The sequence below is a fragment of the Ambystoma mexicanum genome, chromosome 3q (genome assembly GCF_040938575.1).
Source record: "Ambystoma mexicanum isolate Mex_15411 chromosome 3q, UKY_AmexF1_1, whole genome shotgun sequence".
In the NCBI taxonomy this organism is placed as follows: Eukaryota; Metazoa; Chordata; class Amphibia; order Caudata; family Ambystomatidae; genus Ambystoma; species Ambystoma mexicanum.
In genome coordinates this window covers 893,568,536-893,593,227 of record NC_090926.1, presented here as the reverse complement: position 1 = coordinate 893,593,227, position 24,692 = coordinate 893,568,536, and the positions used below count along the sequence as shown (strand labels likewise).

The window sequence follows — 24,692 nt, the reverse complement described above, 5'->3', positions numbered from 1 at the left end:
TAGACCTCTCAGCGGCCTTTGACCTGGTCAGCCATGAGGTCCTCTGTAATCACCTTGCCACCGCAGCCCACTTCTCCTCCCCTGCCATCACATGGATACAATCCTTCCTGGCTAACAGAACCATACGAGTCTTTTCCACCACAGCTGCAGCAGACCCCACCCCCATCACATGCGGGGTCCCACAAGGTTCCTGTGTATCCCCCACTTTGTATAACATATTTACAAAGCCTCTCTTTGACCAACTGGATCATCTGGGTGTCACCTACACAAACTACGCAGATGACACCCAGATACTCCTCACTATCTCTGGTAATTACCAAGAAGACTCCGCCCGGATCAACAAAATATTCTCCATCATTCAGGCATGGATGGCCTCCCATGGTCTCTGCCTGAATGATGAGAAAACAGAGCTCCTAATTGTCGGCTCCCCCAACACTCTAACTAAACTTGACCCTTGCTATAATAACATCACCATCGATGGTCATCCCATTCCCATAGCCAAAAGCGTAAAAACCCTGGGTTTCTATCTAGATGCCAACTCCAACCTCAGCAAACACACCAATATGATCGCCTCAGCCGCTGCCTATACCGGCAAGCTCATTAGGGCCAGCAGACCCTTCCTATCACCCAACAGCTGCCTCACCCTTGCCAAGGCCCTAATACAATCCAAACTGGATTACTGTAACAGCCTGTACCTAGGCGCTAATCAATCCGTACTCAATAAATTGCAGGTAATACAAAATAACGCCTTACGCGCAGCCCTCAACATTCCCAGACAAGAGCATATCTCTGCCACTAGGAAAGCCTGCAAATGGCTTTCCATACGCCAAAAAATTGATCTAAAAATCATCTGCCTCACGTACAAAGCCCTCAATCACCTAGCACCACCTTATCTAGCTAATAAACTCACCCTGAAACCTGCCACCAGACTCACCAGATCCTCCGACACTCTTTGCCTACTAGTGCCCAGGTTCCACCTAAAAAGAGCGGGAGGGGTAAGCTTCACAGTGCTGGCCCCCCAACTCTGGAACTCCCTACCGCTTAACATCAAAACTGTCGAATCCTTCCAGATCTTTAGGAAGCAGGTCATCAGATGGCTGCTAAACAAAGAATAACACCACTAACTCTAGACCCGTGCGGATACTGGTTTAGACACTGTATTTATTCTGAAAATTGTATATTGTACGCACTGCATATGTTCTGTTTATTAACCACTGTATATATTATAAACCTGTACGAAGTATGCAACACACAGATACTTCTCAACTCTGTAACCATATTCTTAAGTGCCCTTCTACCTCCGGGTTTGGAGCGCCATACAAATAAAATAAACAAACAAACATATTTTACTTGGAATGATTTTACAAACATGGCTTCTAGGACTTTCTCATCTTGGATTGTGTATTTTTTCTTTTTTGCTGATTTGGGTTTTTTTCGGATGCTTTCTTGGGTTTTTTTCCATGGATTTCTGTTCCAGATTCCGTAATTTGGACCACCTGGATGCCGTTTTTGGATCTATTTTGGCCATGTCACACTGGATTGGATATGTCCCTGAACCGTAAGTGTTTTTTTTAACATTTTAAGTTAAATGCTACCGAGTCTAAAAAGGTTTCCTTATTTTGTGGGTCAAAAATTTGTATTAAATGTACCAGTTTTCCCTCGTAGTCCCTGTATTTTTTTTCTTGTTTGTGCTTGGTTAGCCAAAGAAACTGTTTGTGCTATTATAAATAGCTGGTGTTGTTCTTCATTCTATAAGTCCTTTACAGAGTATGAGGGGTGAGAGGATGGGTGGGGGCCGTTGGCCGCGGGGTGCCGGGTGAGGGGGGAACCCCCCCCTCATAGTAAATGATACTCTTGTTTTTTCTTTATTTACACTTATTCATAATTTTTTTTTCTTCCGATATTTACATTCGAGATATTGACCCTTTTAATTCTAGGTATATATTTTCGATATTTTCATTTTCGACCTTTTTTTTCGATATTATGACTATAAACCGGTATCATGTGGGACTCCTTGTAATTGAGGGAGAAGCCCAGTCTGTGGCGAGCGTGGAAGGTCACGCTGAAAGGATCCAGCACTTGTTCGGGAGAATGTGCTCTGATCAGTTAATCATCCAGTTAGGGGTTGATGTGAATCTCCCACTCCCACCCCGCCCTCTTCTGAGACTCGCTGCCACCACCGCCATCAGTTTGGTGAAAATCCTCAGCGCGGAAGTCTGCAAGAACGGCAGAAAACATAACCGATGAGAACCGCTAACGGTGGACCTCAGGTACTTCGTGCTTGAGAAGGATTGGCACATGAAAGTAAGCATTCTGACTGTCCAATGACACCATTCAATACTGGAGCGGAACGATCTGGGAATGGGAAAGTGTGACCATCTTGAACCTGTCCTTCCTGAGGAACTTGCTCAATTATCTCAAGCCCAAGATGGGTCTCAGTCCTCTGTCCTCCTTGGGAGAATCAGGAAATATGAAGAATACCATCCTTTGTTCCTCTCAGTTACAGGTACTGGCTCTATACCACCTTTCTCTAGCAGGGTCAAATGGCTCCCCTGGTGGATGATTGAGGTCTCTGAATGAAAGGGAGGCAGTAACCTTGGGCTATGGTTTGTAATGCCAAGCATCTGAAGTAATACCCTGCCATTCTTTCAGATGCTGAGACAGTCGGCCTCCCACTGGGGTGTCATGAGTCAAGACCTCAGAGGTTTTGGAGGTGGCTGAATCAGTGGCTGATGATAACGATACCTCTGCATGTGCAGGCTTTGCACCTCTCCCTCGTCCACTACAACGGAATCTTCTTTGGCCTCTTCGACCAGACATTCATCTCACTCTTCCAACTAAGGAGTAGTAGTGAAAGGATCTACCCCTCCAAGACGGTCAATGGGGTAAAAGGGCTGAGGCTGCCTAATGGTGGCACCAAGAGACTTGGCTGCCGCTTTGAGGTCTGCAGGTCTCAAGGCTTTCGTCAGCCTTGATGCCAAAAAGAGCAGACCCGTCAAAAGGCATATTAAGGAGTCTAAACTGCACACTAGGGATGTAACGGCATAACGGTATACCGTTAAAGATACCGTGAACCTCTTAATTGAACAATAATAACCGTCACATTGTTTATACCGTTCATACCGTTAAGTGTGCTTTTCAATCTGATTTGGAAAGGCTGCAGTAAGCAATTGCTGCGCAGTCTTGGTTTTGCACTGTTGGATGTGCCTCTGCCAAGTAGTTTCAGTTGGAGCAGTTATTAATGCCATTCCATAAACCACACGTGCCTTACACATAATCAATATGTTAGCAATAGGAAGAATAGATACAGTGCCAAGAAGGAAAAGGGTTTACTTTGGGGTTTATATATTTATAATGGATAATGTTCCCTAAACATATGGCGATGGGGGATTTCCCTGGTTCTATCATTGAATTTACATATAAGTCACACTGCGAAATTCACTCATCTCTGTGGGTATTCCCTGCTGCCATACCAAAGGGTAACATGTCAGTGATTACTGAACACCTTTTGGCCCGCAAGTAAACTAAAGGCTGTAACGTAAAGAGTGTGTGTGTGCGTCTAATCAGGACATTCCATCAGAACTTCCCAACCAAACCTGGGCCAGACAGAAGGAACACCATGGGAGGGGCCTTAGGGGGGGGGGGGGGGGGGGGGGGGAGTGCTGTCACGACCCTTGCCCAAAACCCCCTCTGGCAAACCCATTGGCCAGGTGGAGTCAGGACTCGGGCCTCTAGAGCCTGGGAGTGAGTGAGTGAGTGAGTGAGTGAGTGAGTGAGTGAGTGAGTGAGTGAGTGAGTGAGTGAGTGAGTGAGTGAGTGAGTGAGTGAGTGAGTGAGTGAGTGAGTGAGTGAGTGAGTGAGTGAGTGAGTGAGTGAGTGAGTGTGTGTGTGTGTGTGTGTGTGTGTGTGTGTGTGTGTGTGTGTGTGTGTGTGTGTGTGTGTGTGTGTGTGTGTGTGTGTGTGTGTGTGCCATCAGCCTCCATTGATCTGTGGCATGCAGGTTATCAAGATGGCAACATGTTCATCTTCACCAGTAGCCAGTGGGGAAGCAAAAAGCCTAAATGACCACTTAAGAAAAGCTATTCAGTTTGCTTTGCCAGTTGCAGCAGGCCTCCACTCCACACGTGCATTTGTGTTTGGTGGAAGCAAGGCATTTCAGTGGAAAGTATGTTGAAACGCCCAATTCTGGCCCTGGGTGCCTGGTTTTGTTTGTGATGATACATCTGTCAATTTATGACCTTTTAGAAAATATTTGTTAAAATCAGTTAACTCCACCTGCGATAACCATGATTATGCCGTCATTTGGCAAGAAGGTTATCGTACCGTCATAAAACGAATACCGTGACACCCCTACTGCACACCCAGTGCAAACCCAGACTTCCTTAACCACACAAACATGCGTATCACGGTGCTTGCTGCCATGGCTCTGCTGATAATGTCAGCATAATCCAAAGCCTGACTGAAGAGACTCACACATGGCATCTTTGCCATCTTTTACAATAGCCAAGAACCCATCTCTTTCCTCCCCTTCAGGAATATGTTCAGCTGCCATGGATATACAGTCCCATAGAGTGTAGGTGAGTTTCACAAGAGCACATGTAGAGTTGGCCTAATTTGAGAGCCCTGCCTCCAGCAGAAAAGATTTTTCCTTGACGAGGCGTCTATACTTTTATCATCCTGATCTGGTGGGATGGTCGGATAAGCAGGCTGCTTGGAGGTAGCGGTTGCTGCTTGCACCACCAGACTTTCTCGGGTAGGATGTTTTTGTATTGAATGCCAGACTTGATAACGGTGCATCCCAATTTGCACTTACTCTCCTTTGTAGAGCAACATGAAAGGGTAGTATAGGATCCAGTTGAGGACCTTTGTCTGGGATATCTGTGAGGTCATCCTGTTCGAAAGGGAGGGCAGGCCTGTTCCATCCCAGATAATCAACTACCTTGGTCACAAGTTGTCTTTAAGAGGCATATACGTGCTCATCTGGTTCTGGCTTACCAAAATCCAACTCAGTCTGTAAATTTTCACGTAGATCCCGTAACCTAGATTCTTCTGATATGAAGCTATCCGGAACATTGGGAGTGCAATGTTGCAATTCAAAGGGTTAATCACGGTCATCAGATTGTTCATTGTCCTCATAAATGGAAGCTAGTGACAAAGAAATCCTTCCTAGGCAAAGGAGTGTAGGTTTTCTGATTTACTGCCAAAGGCGTCAATGGCTTTGATGGTTTCGAGCCAGATGCTGATGGAGTCGATATCTTCGACGACTATGGCACCAGTGGCATTGACAGTGCCGCTGACTTTGACATCGTCTTGCCCTTGAACTTTGTCCATGACGGACTTTGATGGCTCGAAGGATTCTTCGATGACTTATCTTATCGAGGACTCTTTTGATGGAAATCTGGCCTTCGTTCCGGAATCGAGCCCTTTTTTTACTGGCTTCAGAAAGCGCTGTATGGGCATGGCCTACTCTGAAAAATGTTTAGCATTTCCTGCCTGAATGATTCCCATTCAGCCAGAGTAGAGGCCTTAGTGGGGCAAGATATAGCCCCCTCCTCAAGGGAGACGAGGATGACGAAGTAGGCAATTTGTGATGCCTTTTCTTTGAATTTCCTCATCAAGGAGTGGTGGTGGGGTTGAGTGGGGGCGTGGGTGGCGGTGGTGGGGGCAACCACTCTTGTGACCTGGACCTTTTAGTCTTCTTCCACTGAGAGTCGTCTCTCGCTTTGTCGGAAGAACGTTTTTTCGATGGGGTAGTCGAAGGGGATTTTTTGGGGGAGTCTACCTACTGCAAATTTCCCTTTATTCTCCTTCAGAGGTTACCCGATCCTCAACTGACACTTCTGACAGGCGGAGGTCTTGGGCTCCACACAGACACCACAAGCATACTCAATGTGGGTCCATCAGCGTCATCTTGGCGTCGAAGTCTTAGTTGCGCGTGCTATATAAACCTACTCGAGACAGAGACCCTCAAGAGATATTGAGTCGACCGCATAGATGCACAATGCCCACTGCCGAAAAAAATATTCTGAGGCAGCTGAATAGGCATATTAGAGATATCAAAAGATGAGGAATCTGTGGGAGGACACAAACCATTCGAAATGGTCTTCCTTTCAGAGCCTTTATGGATAAAGCCTCTGCTGGGACTCCTCCCTCCATCTGTAGTATCTAACAGGGGAATTCTTAAGAACTCCAACTCAGATAACCAGGCAGATGCCATTACAAAGGGAAGATTCACTCCATCGGCCAAAAGATCCGGCCAAAAGCCACAAGGATCCTGTGGCGTTATTGCGGGACTTAACCGTTCAGAAGAATGCAGACTCCCTCAGACAAGATTTACAGACTCAAACATGGTTGTGGCTTCCGAAAGCATGGTCATCACGATTACATAAATAGCCACCATCGCAGACCCTCATCCCCCCTTCAATGTATTCTCTCTCCTTAGCTTGTTGGAACACTAGGGGGTTTCTCCATTTAATGGCCCCAGGAGAGATCAACTTAGGTGGGTACAACATTCTGTGTCTACAGGAGTTGTGGCTGAAAGAAAAACCAACCCTAGATGGTTTCGAAATAGCCTTCTCAGAGGCACTGTCAGGAGAAAAAGGCCGACCATCCTCGGGCTTGATGATCGAAGAGCCCACATTAGACCCACTTTATCACTAACTCCCAAGTGGAAAGATTAAAAGAAAATACCCCCAAATTAAAATCTTTACCTGACCTTCAAAGCAATGCCGACCTGCCTTTGATTAAAGCAGCAGCAGTCAATCCGCTAAAAATGACACTCCTAAACACAAGGGGCCTCATCACGAGTTGGGCTGTATCACGGCTGTACAACTGCCCGACTAATAGCCTTAGCACCCAACGGTCCTGCGGTATTAGCGCCGGATCACGGGTTGGGCGTTAACAGTAAATCCCCATACCCCATTGGGTCCACTCGATTCAAGGGGGCATTTTCGGTGCCAATACTACCGGCTAATACAGTTGGCGGTAATACTGCCAAAAACAGGGCGCTAAGTGGGATTTTCACCTCCAGAAAAAATCTGGAGGTAAAACCGCCCATTTAGCGCCCAACTCGTGATAGGGCCAACCCTTAAATGCGGCTGCAATACAGTTACCGACGCATTTAATGGCTACAGCCCAACTCGTGATCAGGCAAAAGGTCTTTAAAATCACGCAATCAACATCCATGATCATAGAAAAAGATCTTGTCATATTGAGCCTTACTGAAAATTGGATCCACAATTCTAGCGGACCAGGCATTAGCACGGCAGTCCCATCTGGATATTCCATTCTCTTTAAGAAACGAGAATCCGGAAATGGGGGTAGGGGTTAGCCATAATCGCAATAGCAGAACTAGGCCGTTTCTATGCCCCAAACACCTACCATGACTCCGAGATACTTCTTGCCAAATGGATTCCAAGCCCTAACAGCTGCATTAACATTGTTCTGCTCTACAGACCACCCCCCCAGCCCAATGCCTAACTTTAATGAACTTCTTCACATTCTATGTACCCTGGAAGGCACTAATAGGGGCACACTTCTCAGCAATTGTAGCAGGTGGAAAGGCGATAAGAACGATAAAGAAGCTATCCAACTTCAAAGGGACCTTTACAACATCCAATATTTAGTCACAAACAATGCCCCCCACTAATGATACGATTCATATCCTCGATTGGATTTACACCAACAAACTAACCATTCAAGAAGACCAGATCCTTCCTTGTATATGGTCCGATCATCATTCCATAGAATGGACCCTACACCCACCCTGAGCACTTGAAAAATTCCCGAACTCTGCCAAATCCATCAGTAGCAGGAATTATAAAAATTATACCCAACTGAGCTTGCAATTTTCTTAAATATCATGATGGATACTTCAGATGACTCTGCATGGAGATCTCTGCAAAAAATATCAAGAACAATTCTCAATGCAGGTTAACCGTGTGTGGCACCCTTGAGAAGCAGAAAAGAGAAAAGCAGACTTGACCATCAAAATCAAAAAACAATCTGAGCCTACTAAGGATGCCTGGAAACAAGCACACAAGAACCACAAAAATAGGGTGACAGATCAAAAGAAATTTCTATAATGAAGAAATTGAAAAAGCCTCAACAGCTTGAGAAAGCTGTTTGAGATTGTTAAATCTCTCGAGAAACCCAATGCACTCCAGATACCCTTTATACACACCACGAAAGACACGATCACAGTTCAAGCGGCCTTCAATGAGAAAATCACCAAATCACGGTCCAAAATTAAAGCGGTACTTATGGCCAATACGACGCAAGGTACTCAGGCCTGAAAAAGCACTTCCATCAAAATACAGTAGCCTCAGAGAACACTGCACAAAATGCTATTTTTACACCAGTTTGATAACAGATCCTGGCAACACTGCTTTCAGCGGTTGCAGTGTACCATGAATTTCCGTGTGCGGAACCTAGGCTTTATCAGCGTTCATACGACGTGAACCCGACTGTTGATTATACGGCATTTGCAACAGAGGGGGACAAATTGTTAAGCTCTACCCATAATGAGACATTTTCCTAGGAATTTCTATTACACGTTGGGGAAACAGGGGGAAACAGTGACAGACCACGTCCCTTTTCCCTATCTCTACCACAGTGCAGCACCATACACGTGGATGGCTTTACAGCGGACATCGCATTAATAAATTGCCAGCCTTGAAGCGTCACCATTGACATCAGATAGCAATACTGATACTGCAACATTGCAAGTAAGTGTCACTAGTGGAATCTTTTCTTACTAGGTCACTGCAGGGTGTTGTGGACACAGGATATGGAATGGGGTGTTTTAGGTCCTTAGATGAAATGAATGACTGACCAATTCCCCGTGTCTGATTCAGTTTCAGAGTAGTGGAGCACAGGTGCCTAACCTCACTCATACACCGTGCACACGTGTGGGAAATTTACAATAGACGTACACGCCAGACGGATATTGAGACACATTGGTAAACTTGGCTGCCAAGTGTCAATTATCTATATATCTGGACAGGGTATATAGATATTTGAGTGATCAGATATAGCTATGGGGAGAGAGCCTGACATTTACCCTGTGCCTCTGCCTCTTTTTTTAGGCCCCTTGAATTGGTTTACATCACTGAAACACTAAGGATTAGTTTCCACAGTTTGCACTACGCCCACAAGTACATACTGGAGGTGAGTGCGAACTAGTATAATGACAAAAGATTTGTACGCATAACTTATGTGTGCCATCATTCGAATGAAGAGGTTGGTTGATAACTAGGATTTACTTTTTTTTAAATTTTTTTTTAGAGAGTTTGTTTGAAGACATCTTCCACTGGATCTTTCTGTAAGGGTGATGCAACATTCACACCCTGCCCATGTCCTGAAGGCGGTCAGAGTTATGCAAGGCTATATCAGAAGCCATTTATGCCAACCGAAACATGTGTAGACAATGTTCAATAAGCCTTTGCTATTTGACAGATATACACACTTGTAATATAAGTGGGTGTGAAATATTGACACATTTTGTGTTTCTTTGAAAGGGTTTCTGTATTGAACAACCCATATCATTTTGAGTTGACATTGGATGTGTGAGAATAAAGATTGCCCATGCGACTAGCGCAGGAAGTCTTGATTCTATTAAAGACACGGAGGCGAGCATTATGCTTATTCTTCTTTAATTACTGCTAACCACAGCTTTTAAAATCTTCTTTTGTTTTCATCTATAACATTTTTTTTTTTTTTACTTGAATGACAAAGAAAAAAGGAAAATATGAAAACATCATCTTTCCAAAACATCATAAACTACTCTTCCCATGAGGCTTCTCTGTCTAGTAGTCTCCAGCCTCTTTTTCAATGTCCAATCAGTCCATCTTCCTCACTATAAACCCCCGACACTCTGGGTCCCTTCCTCTTCTTTTGCGGCGTATCCAATAATTGAACAAAGTCCAACTCCAATCAAATTCTCAAAACTCCAGCTGAAAAGTCTCTTTTTTTTTTGTTTTTTTTTCCCGACAACTGGCTGAACTCTAAATTTGCTGAACTGACTCCTTCCATACTCTAATCTCTGCTATTCTTTTGCTCTTCTCCTATGCAAAAAGAAAAACACTTGTTAGGGAAGGGAAATACAGTCATCTTATGTCATAATGAAACTTATACATAATCTATTTGAATCAATACAGACCACAACGTAACATAACACTGTATTTCATAGGGTGGGATAATGCTCGCCTCCGTGTCTTTAATAGAATCAAGACTTCCTGCGCTAGTCGCATGGGCAATCTTTATTCTATGACAAGACCGGAGGCGAGCATTATGCTTGTTCAAAGCTTTCCACCACAGCAGCAGCTATATTGGATACTGGTTTGAAGTAAAAAGTCTTAAAGATCGACTCGCTTGACCAGTCTGCTGCCTTCATGATCTCCTGCAGTGGAACTCCGACTGCAAAAGCTCGCAAAGCCATTGCTCCTCTGGTGGAATGAGCCCCAAATTTAGACGTGTCTATGCCCGCCAGTTCCATTATTTCCTTCACCCATCTGGCTATAGTAGCTGATTTGACTGCTTTGTATGGCTTTATACGCGCTATAAGCAATTGCTTCACTCCATGCGGTCTAACGTCTGCTGTCGCTGCTTCATAACGCTTAATGCAATTCGCTACGCACAATTTCTAATTATTCGGCCAATATGGATATGAAATCACTTTAGAATTAGACTTAGTACGCTGCGCTATGGTAAACGCTATCCCATCTGGGTAATACATTTTCCTATCTATCTCCAGCGCTTTGACATCTGAAACTCTTCTGCAAGAAACTAAACAAAGAAGCGTAGCCAGTTTGCCCGAGAGCTGTTTCCCTGACAAAAAATTATTATCCGGCCATATCTGAAACAGCTGTATCACCTTCTGCACATCCCACAATGATGAATACTTTGCTCCGGGGGGTTTGGACATCTTCACACCTTTCAGCAATCTGGATACTGCTGGGTGCTCCCCCACCGGAGCGCCGTCCACTAGCTCGTGCCCTGCCGAAATTGCAGATCTATAAACCCCTACTGTCCTGAAAGCTCTACCTGCTACAGGAAGGGTGGCTAAGAAATTCACTACTTGTACTACAGGTGCTGAAATGGGAGATATACTCCTCCTCCTGCACCATAAGTCCCAGGCTTGCCATGCGGAATTATAGCTCCTGATTGTAGATGGAGCCCATGACATATTGATAAGTCTTGTAGCGTCTTCTGAAAGTCCCGGCAATCGCCATCTGTGCCTGAAATTCTGCACGCTATCAGATATAAAGATCGATCCTCTATCAGAGGATGGGGAGCTCCTGCCGGATCCACCAGCAAGTCTGGTCTGAATGCAATCCTCTGTGGAAAATCCGTAGAAAGTTGCATCAGAACTGGAAACCAGGCTTGCGACTTCCACTCTGGCGTCACTATCACTATCTGAGCTTTGTCCCTGCGCACTTTTGCTAGTACCCTCGCCAGCATCGCGAAGGGGGGAAACGCATAATGTCTCTGTGACCCCCAGTGGTGCAGAAATGCATCGGTGCCCTGGGCTTCCGGGTCTAGTCTCCAGCTGAAGTAATTTGGTAGCTGAGAATTCAGTCTCGAGGCGAACAGGTCCATGTGTAGGAAACCCCATTTCGCTTCCAGTTTCTTGAAGACGTCCCTGTGTAGTCTCCAATCGCTGTAGTCCACTAGGTGACGCGAGTTCCAGTCTGCCACTGCGTTCAGGGCCCCTGGTAGATATTCCGCCGTCACTGCGATATGTCTCTGCAGGCATTCGTGCCAGAAATTCTTCGCTAATTCCGCTAACATTTTGGATTTGGTGCCCCCTAGTTTGTTGATATACCTCACTGCAGATATGTTGTCCATTCTGAGGAGAATGCTGCAGTGCGCTCTGTCTCTGGTAAACGCTTTTACTGCGAAAGACCCTGCTAGAAGCTCTAGACAATTGATATGTAGTTCTAATTCTCCTGCTGACCATTTTCCCCCTGTTTCTAGCGTACCACATCGCGCTCCCCAGCCGGACCTGCTGGCGTCTGACTCTATGATTAGCTCTGGCACGTCGCCGAAAATGGCTCTGCCGTTCCAGGCTTCCATATTGTGTAACCACCAGTTTAGCTTGGCCTTGATTTCTTCGTCTAGGGGCACTAGCCGATGGTATCTCCAGCCTTTCCTCAAGTATTTGATCTTTAACCTCTGAAGGGCTCGATAATGTAATGGGCCGGGAAAAACTGCCTGAATGGAAGCTGCAAGCAGCCCCACTATCCTGGCCAGGTAACGAAGCGAGATCAGCGGTCTTTTGAGCGCTGCTTTCAGATCCTTCTTGATAGCTCTCATCTTCTGAGTCGGCAATTCTAACGTAGCTTTCTTCGTATCTATGGTGAAGCCTAAGAATTCTAGACGTCTGGTGGGCGTTAGCTCCGACTTGCTCCTGTTTACTAGGAATCCCAGATTGGAGATCAGCTCTATCGCCCAGCGGATCTGTTGCCTTAAACGGTCCTCGTCTTCGGCCATGAACAGAATGTCGTCTAAGTATACAATCATCCGGCACCCTTGTTCTCTGAGTGCTGTTGCTACGGGCCTCATAAGCTTGGTGAAAGCCCATGGGGCGGATGCTAGGCCGAATGGCAGGCATTTGAATTGCCAGAGTTCGCCTCTCCATCTGAACCTTAGGAAGCGTCAAAATGGTGCCGCTATGGGCACGGTAAGATAAGCGTCTTTTAGATCAAGGCGCGCAAGCCAGTCCCCCTTCCTGAGCAGATCTCCTAGTAGATGGATCCCCTCCATCTTGAAGTGTTTGTAAACTAGCCAGCTGTTGAGCTCCTTCAGATTGATCACTGGACGAACTTTGTCCTTGCGGTGCACTAGGAAAATATTGCTCAGGAAGGAAGGATCGCTCCCTATTGCTCTCTCTATCGCTTCTTTTTGCGCTAAGGTCTGAATCTCTGCATCTAAAAGAGATTCTTCCGCTTTGGTCATCTGAATTCTGAGCGGGGCCTGACTCTGAACTGGGTGATCTAGAAGATCTAGTACAAAGCCTTGTACTGTCTGATGGACCCACGCGTCTGATGATAGCTCGCGCCAGCTGTGCAAATAAAGCGCTGTCCTGCCCCCTACTGGGGGGGTAGGTCATTGCGTGTTCTCTCACCTGAGTTATTGTTTTGATGTCGGTAGAATCCGCGCCCTCGGCGCCCTCGCGAGCCTCGGCCTCTGTTCGGCAAGAAGGCGTCTTGCTGCCGGGTCTCCCAATACTGGGCTCTGGGGCCTTGTGCTCTTCTATGATTGAAGCGGCCGGTCGAGCGGCCTCTATATCGACCGGCCCCTGAAAAAACTCTCCCCGGGAATACTTTCCTGATGGAAGCCTGCGCCTTTTCCAGCGCTGTGTATGTTCCAACGAACCTATTCATCTCCTTGACGAATGTATCCCCGAAAAGAAGGCCTTGGGCGCTTTCCCCCGCTTCATAGGAGGCCAAGTCCCCCAGCTTGTTATCGATCTTCAATAAAGCTGACCTGCGGCGCTCCGAAGATATGGCGCAATTTGCGTTGCCCAGCATGCAGACTGCTCTCTGAGCCCAGCTCGCCAAGGTAGACGGGTCGACCGGTTCTCCCGTATCTCTGGCTCGCTCAGCCAGATCCATTATTTTGGCTATAGGGCCAGCAATGTCGAGCAGTTTATCTTGACATGTTTTCCACGCCCTGTCCATGCCTTTCCTAGTATCCTTTCCCGCTTTAGTGATGAAGGTCAACATTTTTGTATCGAGCTCTGGCGTATCTGCCACTTTGCCGCTCAGCTCTGGCCTTGGACATTCTGCTTTGAGTCTGAACCTAATGTCCTTTTCCATAGGCTTCCTCATCTTGTGGGACATATATAGGGCTACGTGTGGAGAAGGTGTCCAGTCTGTCGATCTGGGGTGCCTTATGGTATCGGGGTCGAACATATCCGATATGTCTTCCTCATCCGGAGGGGCCTCCACATTGCTGGCTTTGGGTTTTTCCACGCTCTTTTGCGAGACTACGCTCGCTCTGCCTATGCTGCGCACATCCTCCTCTGGCTGTTCTTGATCTGAGAACTCCGAGGATGACGAATAGGCGTCCCCCATGTTTTTCGCCCCTGGGGCAGGGGGTACGAGGTTGGGCAGGGCTGTCTTCGTAAGGAAGGCACTTTTAAGCCTGTGGAAGGCATCAGCCACCTCTAGGGAATTGTTCTTCCCTGTACTTTCGCCCGGGGGAGTAGAAGAGAATTTTCTCTTCCGGGCCACTTTCTTCCCCTTCTCACCTTTTCGCAGAGGATCTTGCGTGGAGGTCCCTTCTCCGGGATCATCGAGCGTGCCAGCCGTCTTGCCCAGCATCTCTTCCAGGACTGATAGCCTGTCTTGCAGAGGCTTAACTCCCAGTGCCACGGCTTGCACCAATGAGTCGCCCAGTACTCTTTTGAAGCTCTGGGAAAGGTCAATGTCCTCTTCCATACCTTCTTCCAGACCTCCTTCACTCCCCTCACTCCAAGCCTCTTTCTCCATGTTATAAGCCATGGAATTGTATGTGCCGCGATGGAGGCTCGTGGGTGAGACACTCAGCCTTCTCAAGTAAAGACACCGAGGGTCTGCAGAAAGTTAAAATAAATGCTTTCTCTTTCTTTCCTTTTTTTTTTTTTTTTTTTTTTTATAAAAATACTCCAGATGAGAAATGCCTCTGCTGGTTCCAGGCGAAACGCTAGTTAAATAGCGAAATTCGCGTACATCTGGGTTAGAAAACGAGTGGGGGAAAGGGTCTGCAGTTCTCTTATTCGGAACGGAAATTTGAGCGCGAATTCGCGCTCCTGCGCATGCGCGCTCCGCGTTTGTTTTTAGGGTTGGTTGGGCTTGCTTCGCCTGCTACGCAAGCCCAACCACCCGAAACGCGATGTCGTGCGGCCGCTGCCTGCGCCCTGCAGCGAGCGCTAGATCACTCGCGGGCTCGGCAGGCGGCCGCTCGGACAAAGAAACACCTTGGGCAAAACGAACGCGAATTCACGTCTCGTCAGTCAAATTTGAAAACGCACGAACGCTACGGCGCTATGACATTAATGCGCGCGCGCTCCTAACACGTTAAAATTGTCTATGTCAATACAGAAACAACAGCATTATTGATTATTCCTGCGTGTACTTATCTGTGGCTCCGCAGCAAAAAAGAAGAGGAAGGGACCCAGAGTGTCAGGGGTTTATAGTGAGGAAGATGGACTGATTGGACATTGAAAAAGAGGCTGGAGACTACTAGACAGAGAAGCCTCATGGGAAGAGTAGTTTATGATGTTTTGGAAAGATGATGTTTTCATATTTTCCTTTTTTCTTTGTCATTCAAGTAAAAAAAAAAAAAAAAAATGTTATAGATGAAAACAAAAGAAGATTTTAAAAGCTGTGGTTAGCAGTAATTAAAGAAGAATAAGCATAATGCTCGCCTCCGGTCTTGTCATAGAATGAGTAAGTGTATGCAGGGTGGAATGAGTGTGATGATAAAGGTATGAACCAGTAGTGGTGTTTATAAGCAAACAGTTTATGTATTTGTCTTTTGTAATAAATCAATTTTTTGTATGATAATAGTGTGTTAGTTGAATCCTTCCAACCTCACAGCTAAGGTCTATTTGTCTTTACCACTGTATTACTTACCTGGAGGGCCTTCGGCGTTACAGTTACCCTTATATTTATATACCAAAAAAGCAAAAGACAGCTGGCGAGACAAGTCATACCTTTACATTCGCTAGGTTAGAAACAAGTGACAAGATAAACATCCTACAAACCAAGAAACCTACTGCTTGCTCAGAGAACACTGTTCCCTCCAAAATAATTCTTGCCCACAAGGAAATATTTGCACTCTTCCTAACCAGATTCACGAATGCATCCTTTCAGGATGGAAAAGTGCCTATTGGCATTAAAACCGTGGAAATCTCGCCCATTCAAAAAAAGCACAACTTAAGACTCTAAAAATCGTAGACCTATCACGAATTGTAATATTCTTCTTAAAATCCTCGATAAGGAAGCATACAAGCAATACCAGTCATTCATTGAAACTGAAAACATCCTACATGTCAAGCACTCAGGCTTCAGACCCAATTATAGCACCAAGACTGCACATTAGATCTTCAGTTCCACATGCTACAACTTATCGAGGAAGGCAAACCGGGTATGCTGACCTTGTTGCATTTATCTGCCGCATTTGATCTGGTGGTATATGGGATTCTGAAGGAAACACTCGGACAATTGGGTCAATGCTCAGATCAAACACTAGAATGGTTTCTCTCAGACAGGGAAGCTTGAACTCTTTGGGGGGGGGATGAAGCACGTTGCCCCCCCCACCCAGCAGGTCCCCTATCTGGTGTGGGGTCCTGCAAGGGGTGACTTTATCCCCATTATTCTTCAAACTATGCCATCAGGCCTCTATGCCATTTGTTGGACGACATGGACGTGTTTTTCACGAACTACGCGGATGACACGCAATTGGTCCTCAAAATCACAGGCGACTATGTAAAAGATACAGCCACACAAATTGCCATTTACCATCTCAATTGGATGTCCAACAATTGGCTCTTCATAAATGGGGACAAAAACGGAGCTTATGATTTTTGGCTCCCAAGCTTCTCGAACCAAAGTAAAAGCGGACTACTCCAAATTTCTAATCGGTACCAATAGCATCCCCATCCAGGAGAAAGTAAAAACCCTTGGAATTCATCTAGAAGCTTCATTGGCATCTGATACACATGTCAATCAAACCATAAAACGCTGTAATTATTCCCTCCACCTTTTGAGAAACATTCGACCCGATTTGTCCCAGAAGAACGCAGCAACTATTGCCCATGCGGCTATACCATTTAAGTTGGACTATTGCAACTTGCGGTTGGTGGGAGCATCAGAATCTAATGTAAACAATGTCCAAGTTAAGCGAAACAATGCCTGCCGTGCGCATTGTGAATAAACTCCCGAAACGTGCACATGTTACACAGTACAGGAAAAATGTACATTGGCTTGCTCTTTAAGAAGATGTCACTTACCCATAAGTGCATACATGCCACTGCCCCACGATATCTAAAAGAACACCTCACAATACGAGCTGAGCAGGGCACTGCGATCAGTTGGAAAAAAGCTGATCAGATGCCCCAGATACCAACAGAAAAAAAAGGCTTTGGAAAATCCTTTTCCGTCAAGGCGGCCAAATCATGGAATCTTCAGTCCACACTGCTGATGGAAGACAGGAATCTGAAAACATTTCAGAAAGCTCTAAACACTCACCTTTTCAGATAACGACACCGTTCCATTCTCGGACCTTAACACTCCTCTCTCCTCCTAAGCCACTAACTTTCTTTGCACTGTGTTTTATGGATTGTCTCCTGTGTTTCTGGTCAAGCACCCCGATGCCTTGGGGCTTTCGGCACTTTATAAATACATACACAAACCTTCACTATTCCAGAAACTGGCTCCCTTCCCCAGATTCCTTTTAACAAAATGAAAAGTTCCAACAAACAACAACCAAGTTTCTTGTAACCCAAGAGGATAACTCCCTTCTCTTGGGATGTTCACAGTTCCTGGGGAAATGGTTCCTTTCCCCAGATTTCTCTTCACATTCAAGACAGTTCAAAATCCTAAGGGCATATGTCTTCCTTAAGGATTCTCTTTTCACTGTGTTACAATTTGGTTGCGGGTCCCGAACTCACAGATTACCTGGTATACTCTCCTACCAGGCTCTTTTCCTTGCTTGCAAACATTTACAATCTTAAGGACATGGATCTTCATTGAGATTCCCTTACTGCATTTTATTACACATACTTTGACTTTGTCTGGTATACTCTCCTGCCAGGTCGTCTATACAGTCTTTCAAACACTTGGTTTGCAATTTCTTTGCATACACTAGGCTATGCCTGGTATACTTTCCGGCCAGGCCATGCAACTAGTACCTTTCTTTTATCCACAAAATATTTCCTCAACGCTAGGTTTATCAATTCTTGTTTAACAAAGTGTGTATTGATATTTACTTCCTTCATACATTGGGTCTCTGCCTCTTCTCAAACCATTCACATTTACTTTGCTTTCTACTTTCAGATATGGGTTCAGCTAACCGATCATTGTATGGTTCATAAATCTGTTAACCTCTTTATAGGCACCACTTTGTGACTCTTGCATGAATTCTATGGAGCATCAAGCACTTAAGTAACCCGGTAACCGGCCAGTTTTCCCTGAGCTTACTGGCTACTTTAAGTGTCCCTTGCGGCTCTCTTGTGTCTGTTTCGCTCAATCTGTTGGATCGGCGTGTGTCTCGTTAGCGGCTGGTCTTTCGCTGTTCCCTTCTTCCTGCTGCCTGTCCCTCTCCAGGGCAGGTTTTCTGCAATCGGATTCCTCTTCTCGCTGTCTGCGTTCGGTCTCTCGGTGCTTTCCCCGGCATGCTTTTCCTCAGTGTTCTTGGTGTCAGCACTGGCCAAGTTACAACACGCCTCTTCCTTTTCTCAGTTATTGACCTATCATTCCTTGTGTGATATTGGGGAATACTTGAAGTGGTCTTGACAAATGACTGAGGGAGTGTGTTACAATATGCCAACAGAGCATGATTAATGGAGGGAACATCCTTAAAGAGGGAAAGAGGGGAGGTATGCGACTTTCTCCAATGGTCGACTCATCCCCCTGACCACCCCATGTGGTCCTCCCTATATATCCACCCCCTGAGTCAGGATCAGCTAGCAGCTGCGGTGAGAAGCTACCTCTGGGTAAGGAATGACGACATCACATTTAATGACATCTGAACAGATATGACTGGGTAGCGGTCATTCTTTACACCAACTCTGTTTGAGGTCCACATGCTGCCAATGTTATGACACAAACATAATTTCCACCCACAGATAAGATAGTGATGGGAAACAGTACTAAATGGTAACATTTGGCACCCAGCCGTAAACAAAAGCATGCGTCACAGCCTTCGGCAACAGTCAAGCAGATCCTGCCAAGGACAAAATTATCTACAATCCTGATAACAAAACAATTCCCTGAACCCATCAACTGCACAGTATATCTTCCATTCTTGACAGTTCACCGCGCTCAAAGATATGGGATAAGAAGGAAGTCGCCAACTAACAAATTCAAATTCTAAGCAAAAACTATTTGTACCACAGTCCAAGCAGGATGGATATCATCAAGTGGACAGAAGGCTCTACCCAAATCAATACTGTCTGCTCCCCTACACTAGCGTCCAGAGTCCACTGGCATGTTCTTCTACATGACATGAATGTTAATGACTTGACTGACTCCAGGTTCTGGTATGGAAGCTGTCCAGTGACATTCGGGGTTCCATTCTGTAGAGGATGGTCAAATGCGAAGAAGGTGGTGTGTGTAGCCGCAATAAGCTCCTTTACAATAGGTTGTGTCGCTTCCTTGCCCTGCAGGATTTAAAAGTAATACAATAGTTATTTTACAGCATTTTCAATGAGTACAATGTTGCAGCGAAGTGCCTAAATGGCGCTGAAGATCCGGACAACGTAGTAACAGTCAGGAATGACTAGAGTTAAATTAGTTTTGGGTGAACATGAATGGTTATCTGAGCATAGGATGGTCCAGGGTTGCACCAAAGTCGGCCAGTAACTGGTTGTACCATTTTGCCAATTGAAATGAGAACAAGCACCAGTCAGCTGCAACTATTACATTTTGGCAGAGTCAGCTGGTTGAAATTAGCAGAATAATATGCACATTGGGGTACATAGCAAGGACTTTACCCAAATCCCTTGCAGTGACTGATGACCCTTTTAGTGATCCTAAAGCTAGGAAGGTGTGCTTGAAATGCAGCAATCTGTGCAGTACAGAATCCACTTTATGATTTTTCTGCAGACGATCCAACAGGTGCCATGGGAAATCGCAAGAAAACATTGTTGATATAGACCAAATTAGACAGGACAAGGGAGAGCAGGGCTTGTGTTATTCATGTAAAAGTAAGAAAATGGAAGATGTGTATTATCACCTTCATATTAAAAAACATTTTGGGTGACCAGATTAGTGATCAGCTGTATAGTTGTACACATAGAACCAAGTTTTTAGAAGGCAGGGATGTGCCCTTTGGAGCTCCACATTAAACTGAGCCATTTGAATGATTATGGGGGCATAGACGGTCTGAAAAGAATGTCTTTTTCCAATCTAGCACACTGTCAGAGGCCTACATGTTATAGTGAAGTTAAAAGGAAACAGTCTCAACGTCCATACAAGTGAACAAACACTATGGCTCCTGCACCTAAGTGCCACTCAAGATCATGTAACATGGCTGCAATGGTAGATTGTGCGCTATACTGGGGAAGGAATCCTGCTTGGGCGGTTTCAGTTTTACTGAATACTCCTAACCATGCGACTGTCTTGTCAAGAAGCTTAGCTGGAAATGGCAAGTTGGATATCAGTCTAAAATGTCAAAATACTGTCCTCTGCTCGCCATTTCTTTTGTAGGAGATTCAGTACATTGATTTTTAAATATCTCAAAACAGTTCGCCTTTCAATTTAGCTCTGCATTATTGGTTTAAGGTGTGCAGCTAGTGGGTTGTACTTCGCTAGTTCGTTCAACATTTACTGGGGAGCAGTTCCGTGAGGGGGCAGATTGGTTTCGGTTATAAACCAAAATCAAATTGAGTGGGTTCAAGCAGTGTAAAAGATTGCAGTAACGGACAAGGTTACCTATTTCGATTGGTTAAATGTGATCATATTCCCTGTGTGTGGGTTTTGTATGTCTCACTTTGGCTTTATTAACCTCAGTGTCATTATGTATCTTAATGATTTTGCATTAAACTAAGCCATGATCCAAAGTGGATGATGCAGAAAAAGTGATTTTTGGTGCAGTCATTAAAATAAAGTAATTTTCACAATTTAACAACAAAAATAATAGAATAAGCCTTTGTAACAGTCTTGCAAAACCATGAAGGGCATAACATGAAACCATGGATCTTTCTCACACAGTGGCACATTTTCAAATGTAACAAACCAAATTTAAACATAAATGTGGCTAATGTTGGTAGAAACATAACCATCACCACAAATGTATTAAAACAGAAAGGTGGAGCTTTCAAGTTGAACAGTAGTGTACTATAGACACGTTGAGTAGATGGCAAAACATGTTTGAGCAAAACTGTACATTTCTATTTCCGGGTTTATTTAGTTTGGAGAAAAATGCAATTTGAAATCAACAAGTGTAATTTTGGTTTCACTTGTCCAGATCAGGACTCCAAGATTCTGCATTAATAATCAATGAATTATGTACAATATACAAATAAATGAACATTTATTTTGAACAAACTTAAACTTGACTACCTTGTTGGAGATCATTTATCAAACATAAAACAACTCACAAATGTAACCAATGAACCTTAAATTAAATTAGTCTGTGGATCTTTAGAGCAAAGTTTTAAGGAATATGTAGATCACTTTTTTCAAAAGCCTATTTCATGGGTTGGCTCCCACACAGGATGGAAAATAACCACGTTTTAGCTCAAAGTACCTTTGAGCACAGGAGAAATATCCATTTGTATATCAGCCTGGTTCAGAGACACAGACATTTCAGCACCAAAATGCTAGGCTGTTGCCATATGAACAAGAGTACCAAGAGCAACTTCAGACATGTGCTTCTGCCTTGTTGGGCATCATCTGTTAGTGAACTTGTGCCTCTCCAAGCACAGTGAGCCATAGGACGATGTATGCATTACGGTTATATATTTGTATAGCTCAAATCTAGCTCGGGGAACAACAGCGCGCTGTACACGCCATAAAGCAAAACATTGGTAACAAGAATTTAACATGACATCAAGTAAACCTTAGTAATCATCACAATAAAGCAGACGTATGGGCACATGCAAACTAGCCGGAATACAGGTTACACCAAGTTGCTGTTGGAAGAGCCAGGTCTTCAGTTCTTTCCTAAATTGGAGAAGACTTGGAGAATTCCAGATTGCCACCGAGATGGAGTACAGTAGGCCCAGAGCATACCATGAAAAGAATTGTAGTTTTCTCCTTGTGAGCCAGTCTAGTTTCCATCTGGTGATGGTCTTCCGGCAAGATGACAAGTGTGCCACCCAATGTTTTTCGTTTAGTGGCCCCTTTATCCATAGTAACTTGTTCTGTGGTTTGGATCCCCTACAGGAGAGGTCTGCAAGGAGGGCTTTCAGCATTAACATTTGCCTCGATTTGATATTAACATTTGACCTTCAACAAAGATTTCCAAATGCTTGCCTCAAACCACCATTGTCATCTGATCCTGCTAAATCAGAGGTATGAGAGATTAATCTGATAAAATATATTCTTTATCTGTGAGTATCTAAAGTACTGCATTCAACTATGTCCATGGTGCAACTCTGACTAAATGCTGATGTTCTAAACATCAGTGGGCTTCAGTACGCATGGTTATGTCTGGTTTACTGTAATATACGATTACCATATATGGATCTGAATGAGACAGTCTGACTGCTTAAAAAAGAAAAATTGGCTACTCTTGCCGATTACTTGTTTGCTTAGAAACTCTTCAACCACTCATTTATGTTACACTCCATTCATTGGTAATTTTACATATGGGAATTCCTACAACACATGAAATATTGGATGTAGAAGATACAGCACAATCCATATAGAATAAATGCCTTCACTGGAGTAACATTTTCTTATAACTGGCCCAAGGCCACACTTAAAGCCTGTAGCATCATGAATCAAATATGCATATTCCAATCCCTTCACCATTTGCGTTGCAGTAATCCCACTGGAATATGCACCATATTGGTCGAAGCCATTTAAGAATGCCATAATGACTAAGCAAAACCAGTCTCTTAAGCAAGATAAATACTTTTCTTCAAACCTATAAATAACTTCAATAAGAAAGCAACGTACCATGCCTCGTGTCTTCATCAGCTTGATCATAGTTTCTCTGTAAAATAAAAATAAATAAAAAATTGTTCAGGCTCTCTTTATTACACTTAACCATGAAAATCTAACATGCGAATGTGCTAGTACTCAAACTAAGCTGGCAATGTACCCGTGAGGGAAATCAGCAAAACAAAAACTAGACATTGGTGCCATAGCTTTGGGGTGTAAAGCTCCTTTGAAGAGCTATGAACACTCAAATCCTGTGCATGGTTTCTAATCTGTAACTAGGCTGTGACTTTAAATCTCACAGTATGTAAAAGATAGCAATATCATCACTTAACAGTGAAAATCAATATACTTTCCTACTTACATGGATTTGAACACGTATGTTACAGAAATCGGTTAAGAAATGTAAATATTATAATAGGAGCACATAAATAATGACCAATTCCTCTTTTCTGTACACGGTAGGCAGTATTTTGCAGTTTATTTGTGAATGGGTGTCCCAAAGCCCATCCTCACACCTTTAAATGTACTTCATCTCTTAACCTGACAGTATGATCTGACAGTCATAGTCGCAGAATAGGAACAGTCCTCCCTAGTTGTCCTCTGCAGATGTTGCGCAGGTGACAGCATCACAAAGGCTAAGGGACTGCTTAGGCTAATCAAATAAGTTGTGTAGAGGTCTGCATTGAAAGAATTGCCTTAGTGGGCGAAATAAACACTGCCTGAAAGGTCTTCCATTTGAATTTTAAAACTAAAGATACCGCTGGCACACGCAAAACGGATTATAACAAAGTTACTCACCATAGTGAAGACCTTACTCCTAGTCCATAGTCCCCTTTCCTCCATACTTGTTGGACATTCCGTCCTTCAGGACAGGACTGGAGCACTTTTGTAAAAAAGCAAACATTTTTATTTTTTCCCCCTTTTAGTTTTACGCAAGGTACCGCACGTGGCCATAACCCCGCCCTCCTGAGCTCCATCCCACGCATCACCCTTCAGTCCTTTTCTATTGCCAGGTCTGAGGCCATTTAAGCAATAATGGAGGATACTTTTTAGAAGGGCCTGCTGGTGGGCATATGGAGTAAAGGGGACTATGGACTAGGAGTAAGATAGTCACTACTTTGAGTTTATTATACTCCTACGTCCCGTCCCCTTTCCTCCATACGTTGGAGATTACCAAGCACGCACCACAGTTTGTTCGGGTGGATGGGAAAAAAAAAAACCTTTACTGGAATAAGTTCTTAAGAACAGCCTGGCCAAATTGGGCATCAGCCCTGGAGCTCAGGTCCAAGCAGTAATGCTTACAAAAAGCTGATGGGGAAGCCCACGTAGCCGCCTTGGCGATGGTTTCCCCAAGGGACATACTTTTGGAAGGCAACAGAAAGAGCTTGACGCTCAATTACTCGTCTCGCCGATGTCACTGCAATCAGAAAAGTGACCTTCCAAGAAAGGCATTTAAGATCTGTAGTGGCCATGGGTTCAAATGGTTTATGGCATAATGCGGTGAGGACCACATTCAAATCCCATCGCTAGGTCCACAAGGAGAGGTGACTTGATGCCAACCCGCTTGTTGATGTAAAACATCGCCACCACAGAATTGTCTGTGCGAATAACGGACTACCTTGTAGGTGATAGATGGTTGAAAAGCTTTGAGCGCCAGGAAGACAGCCATACGTTCCAGATAATTGATATGAAACTGCCTGTCCTGAGGTGTCCAAAGGTTGAATACTTTGAGGTGACAGTGTCGCACCCCACCACAGAGACCAACAGCTCTGAAGAGCCAGCTGAGTACGCCCCATCTTCAGACGTGCATGAGGAAGGGCTATCATGCACGAAACCCAGAAGTCTTTGGAACCACCAGGCTGTCATGTGCAA

General features: G+C 44.6%; 1 protein-coding gene across 9 annotated transcripts in view; it reads right to left on the bottom strand.

The window, feature by feature from the left end:
* The window catches only part of HELZ (helicase with zinc finger), a 2,743,493-nt gene that overhangs the window by 2,529,505 nt on the left and 189,296 nt on the right, over nt 1-24,692 (bottom strand). For all 9 annotated transcript variants that reach the window (XM_069655034.1, XM_069655036.1, XM_069655035.1 and 6 more), the window contains exon 3: nt 22,836-22,872. In XM_069655034.1, the coding sequence (XP_069511135.1) occupies nt 22,836-22,872 (37 nt within the window). The remainder of the gene's footprint in view (nt 1-22,835; nt 22,873-24,692) is intronic.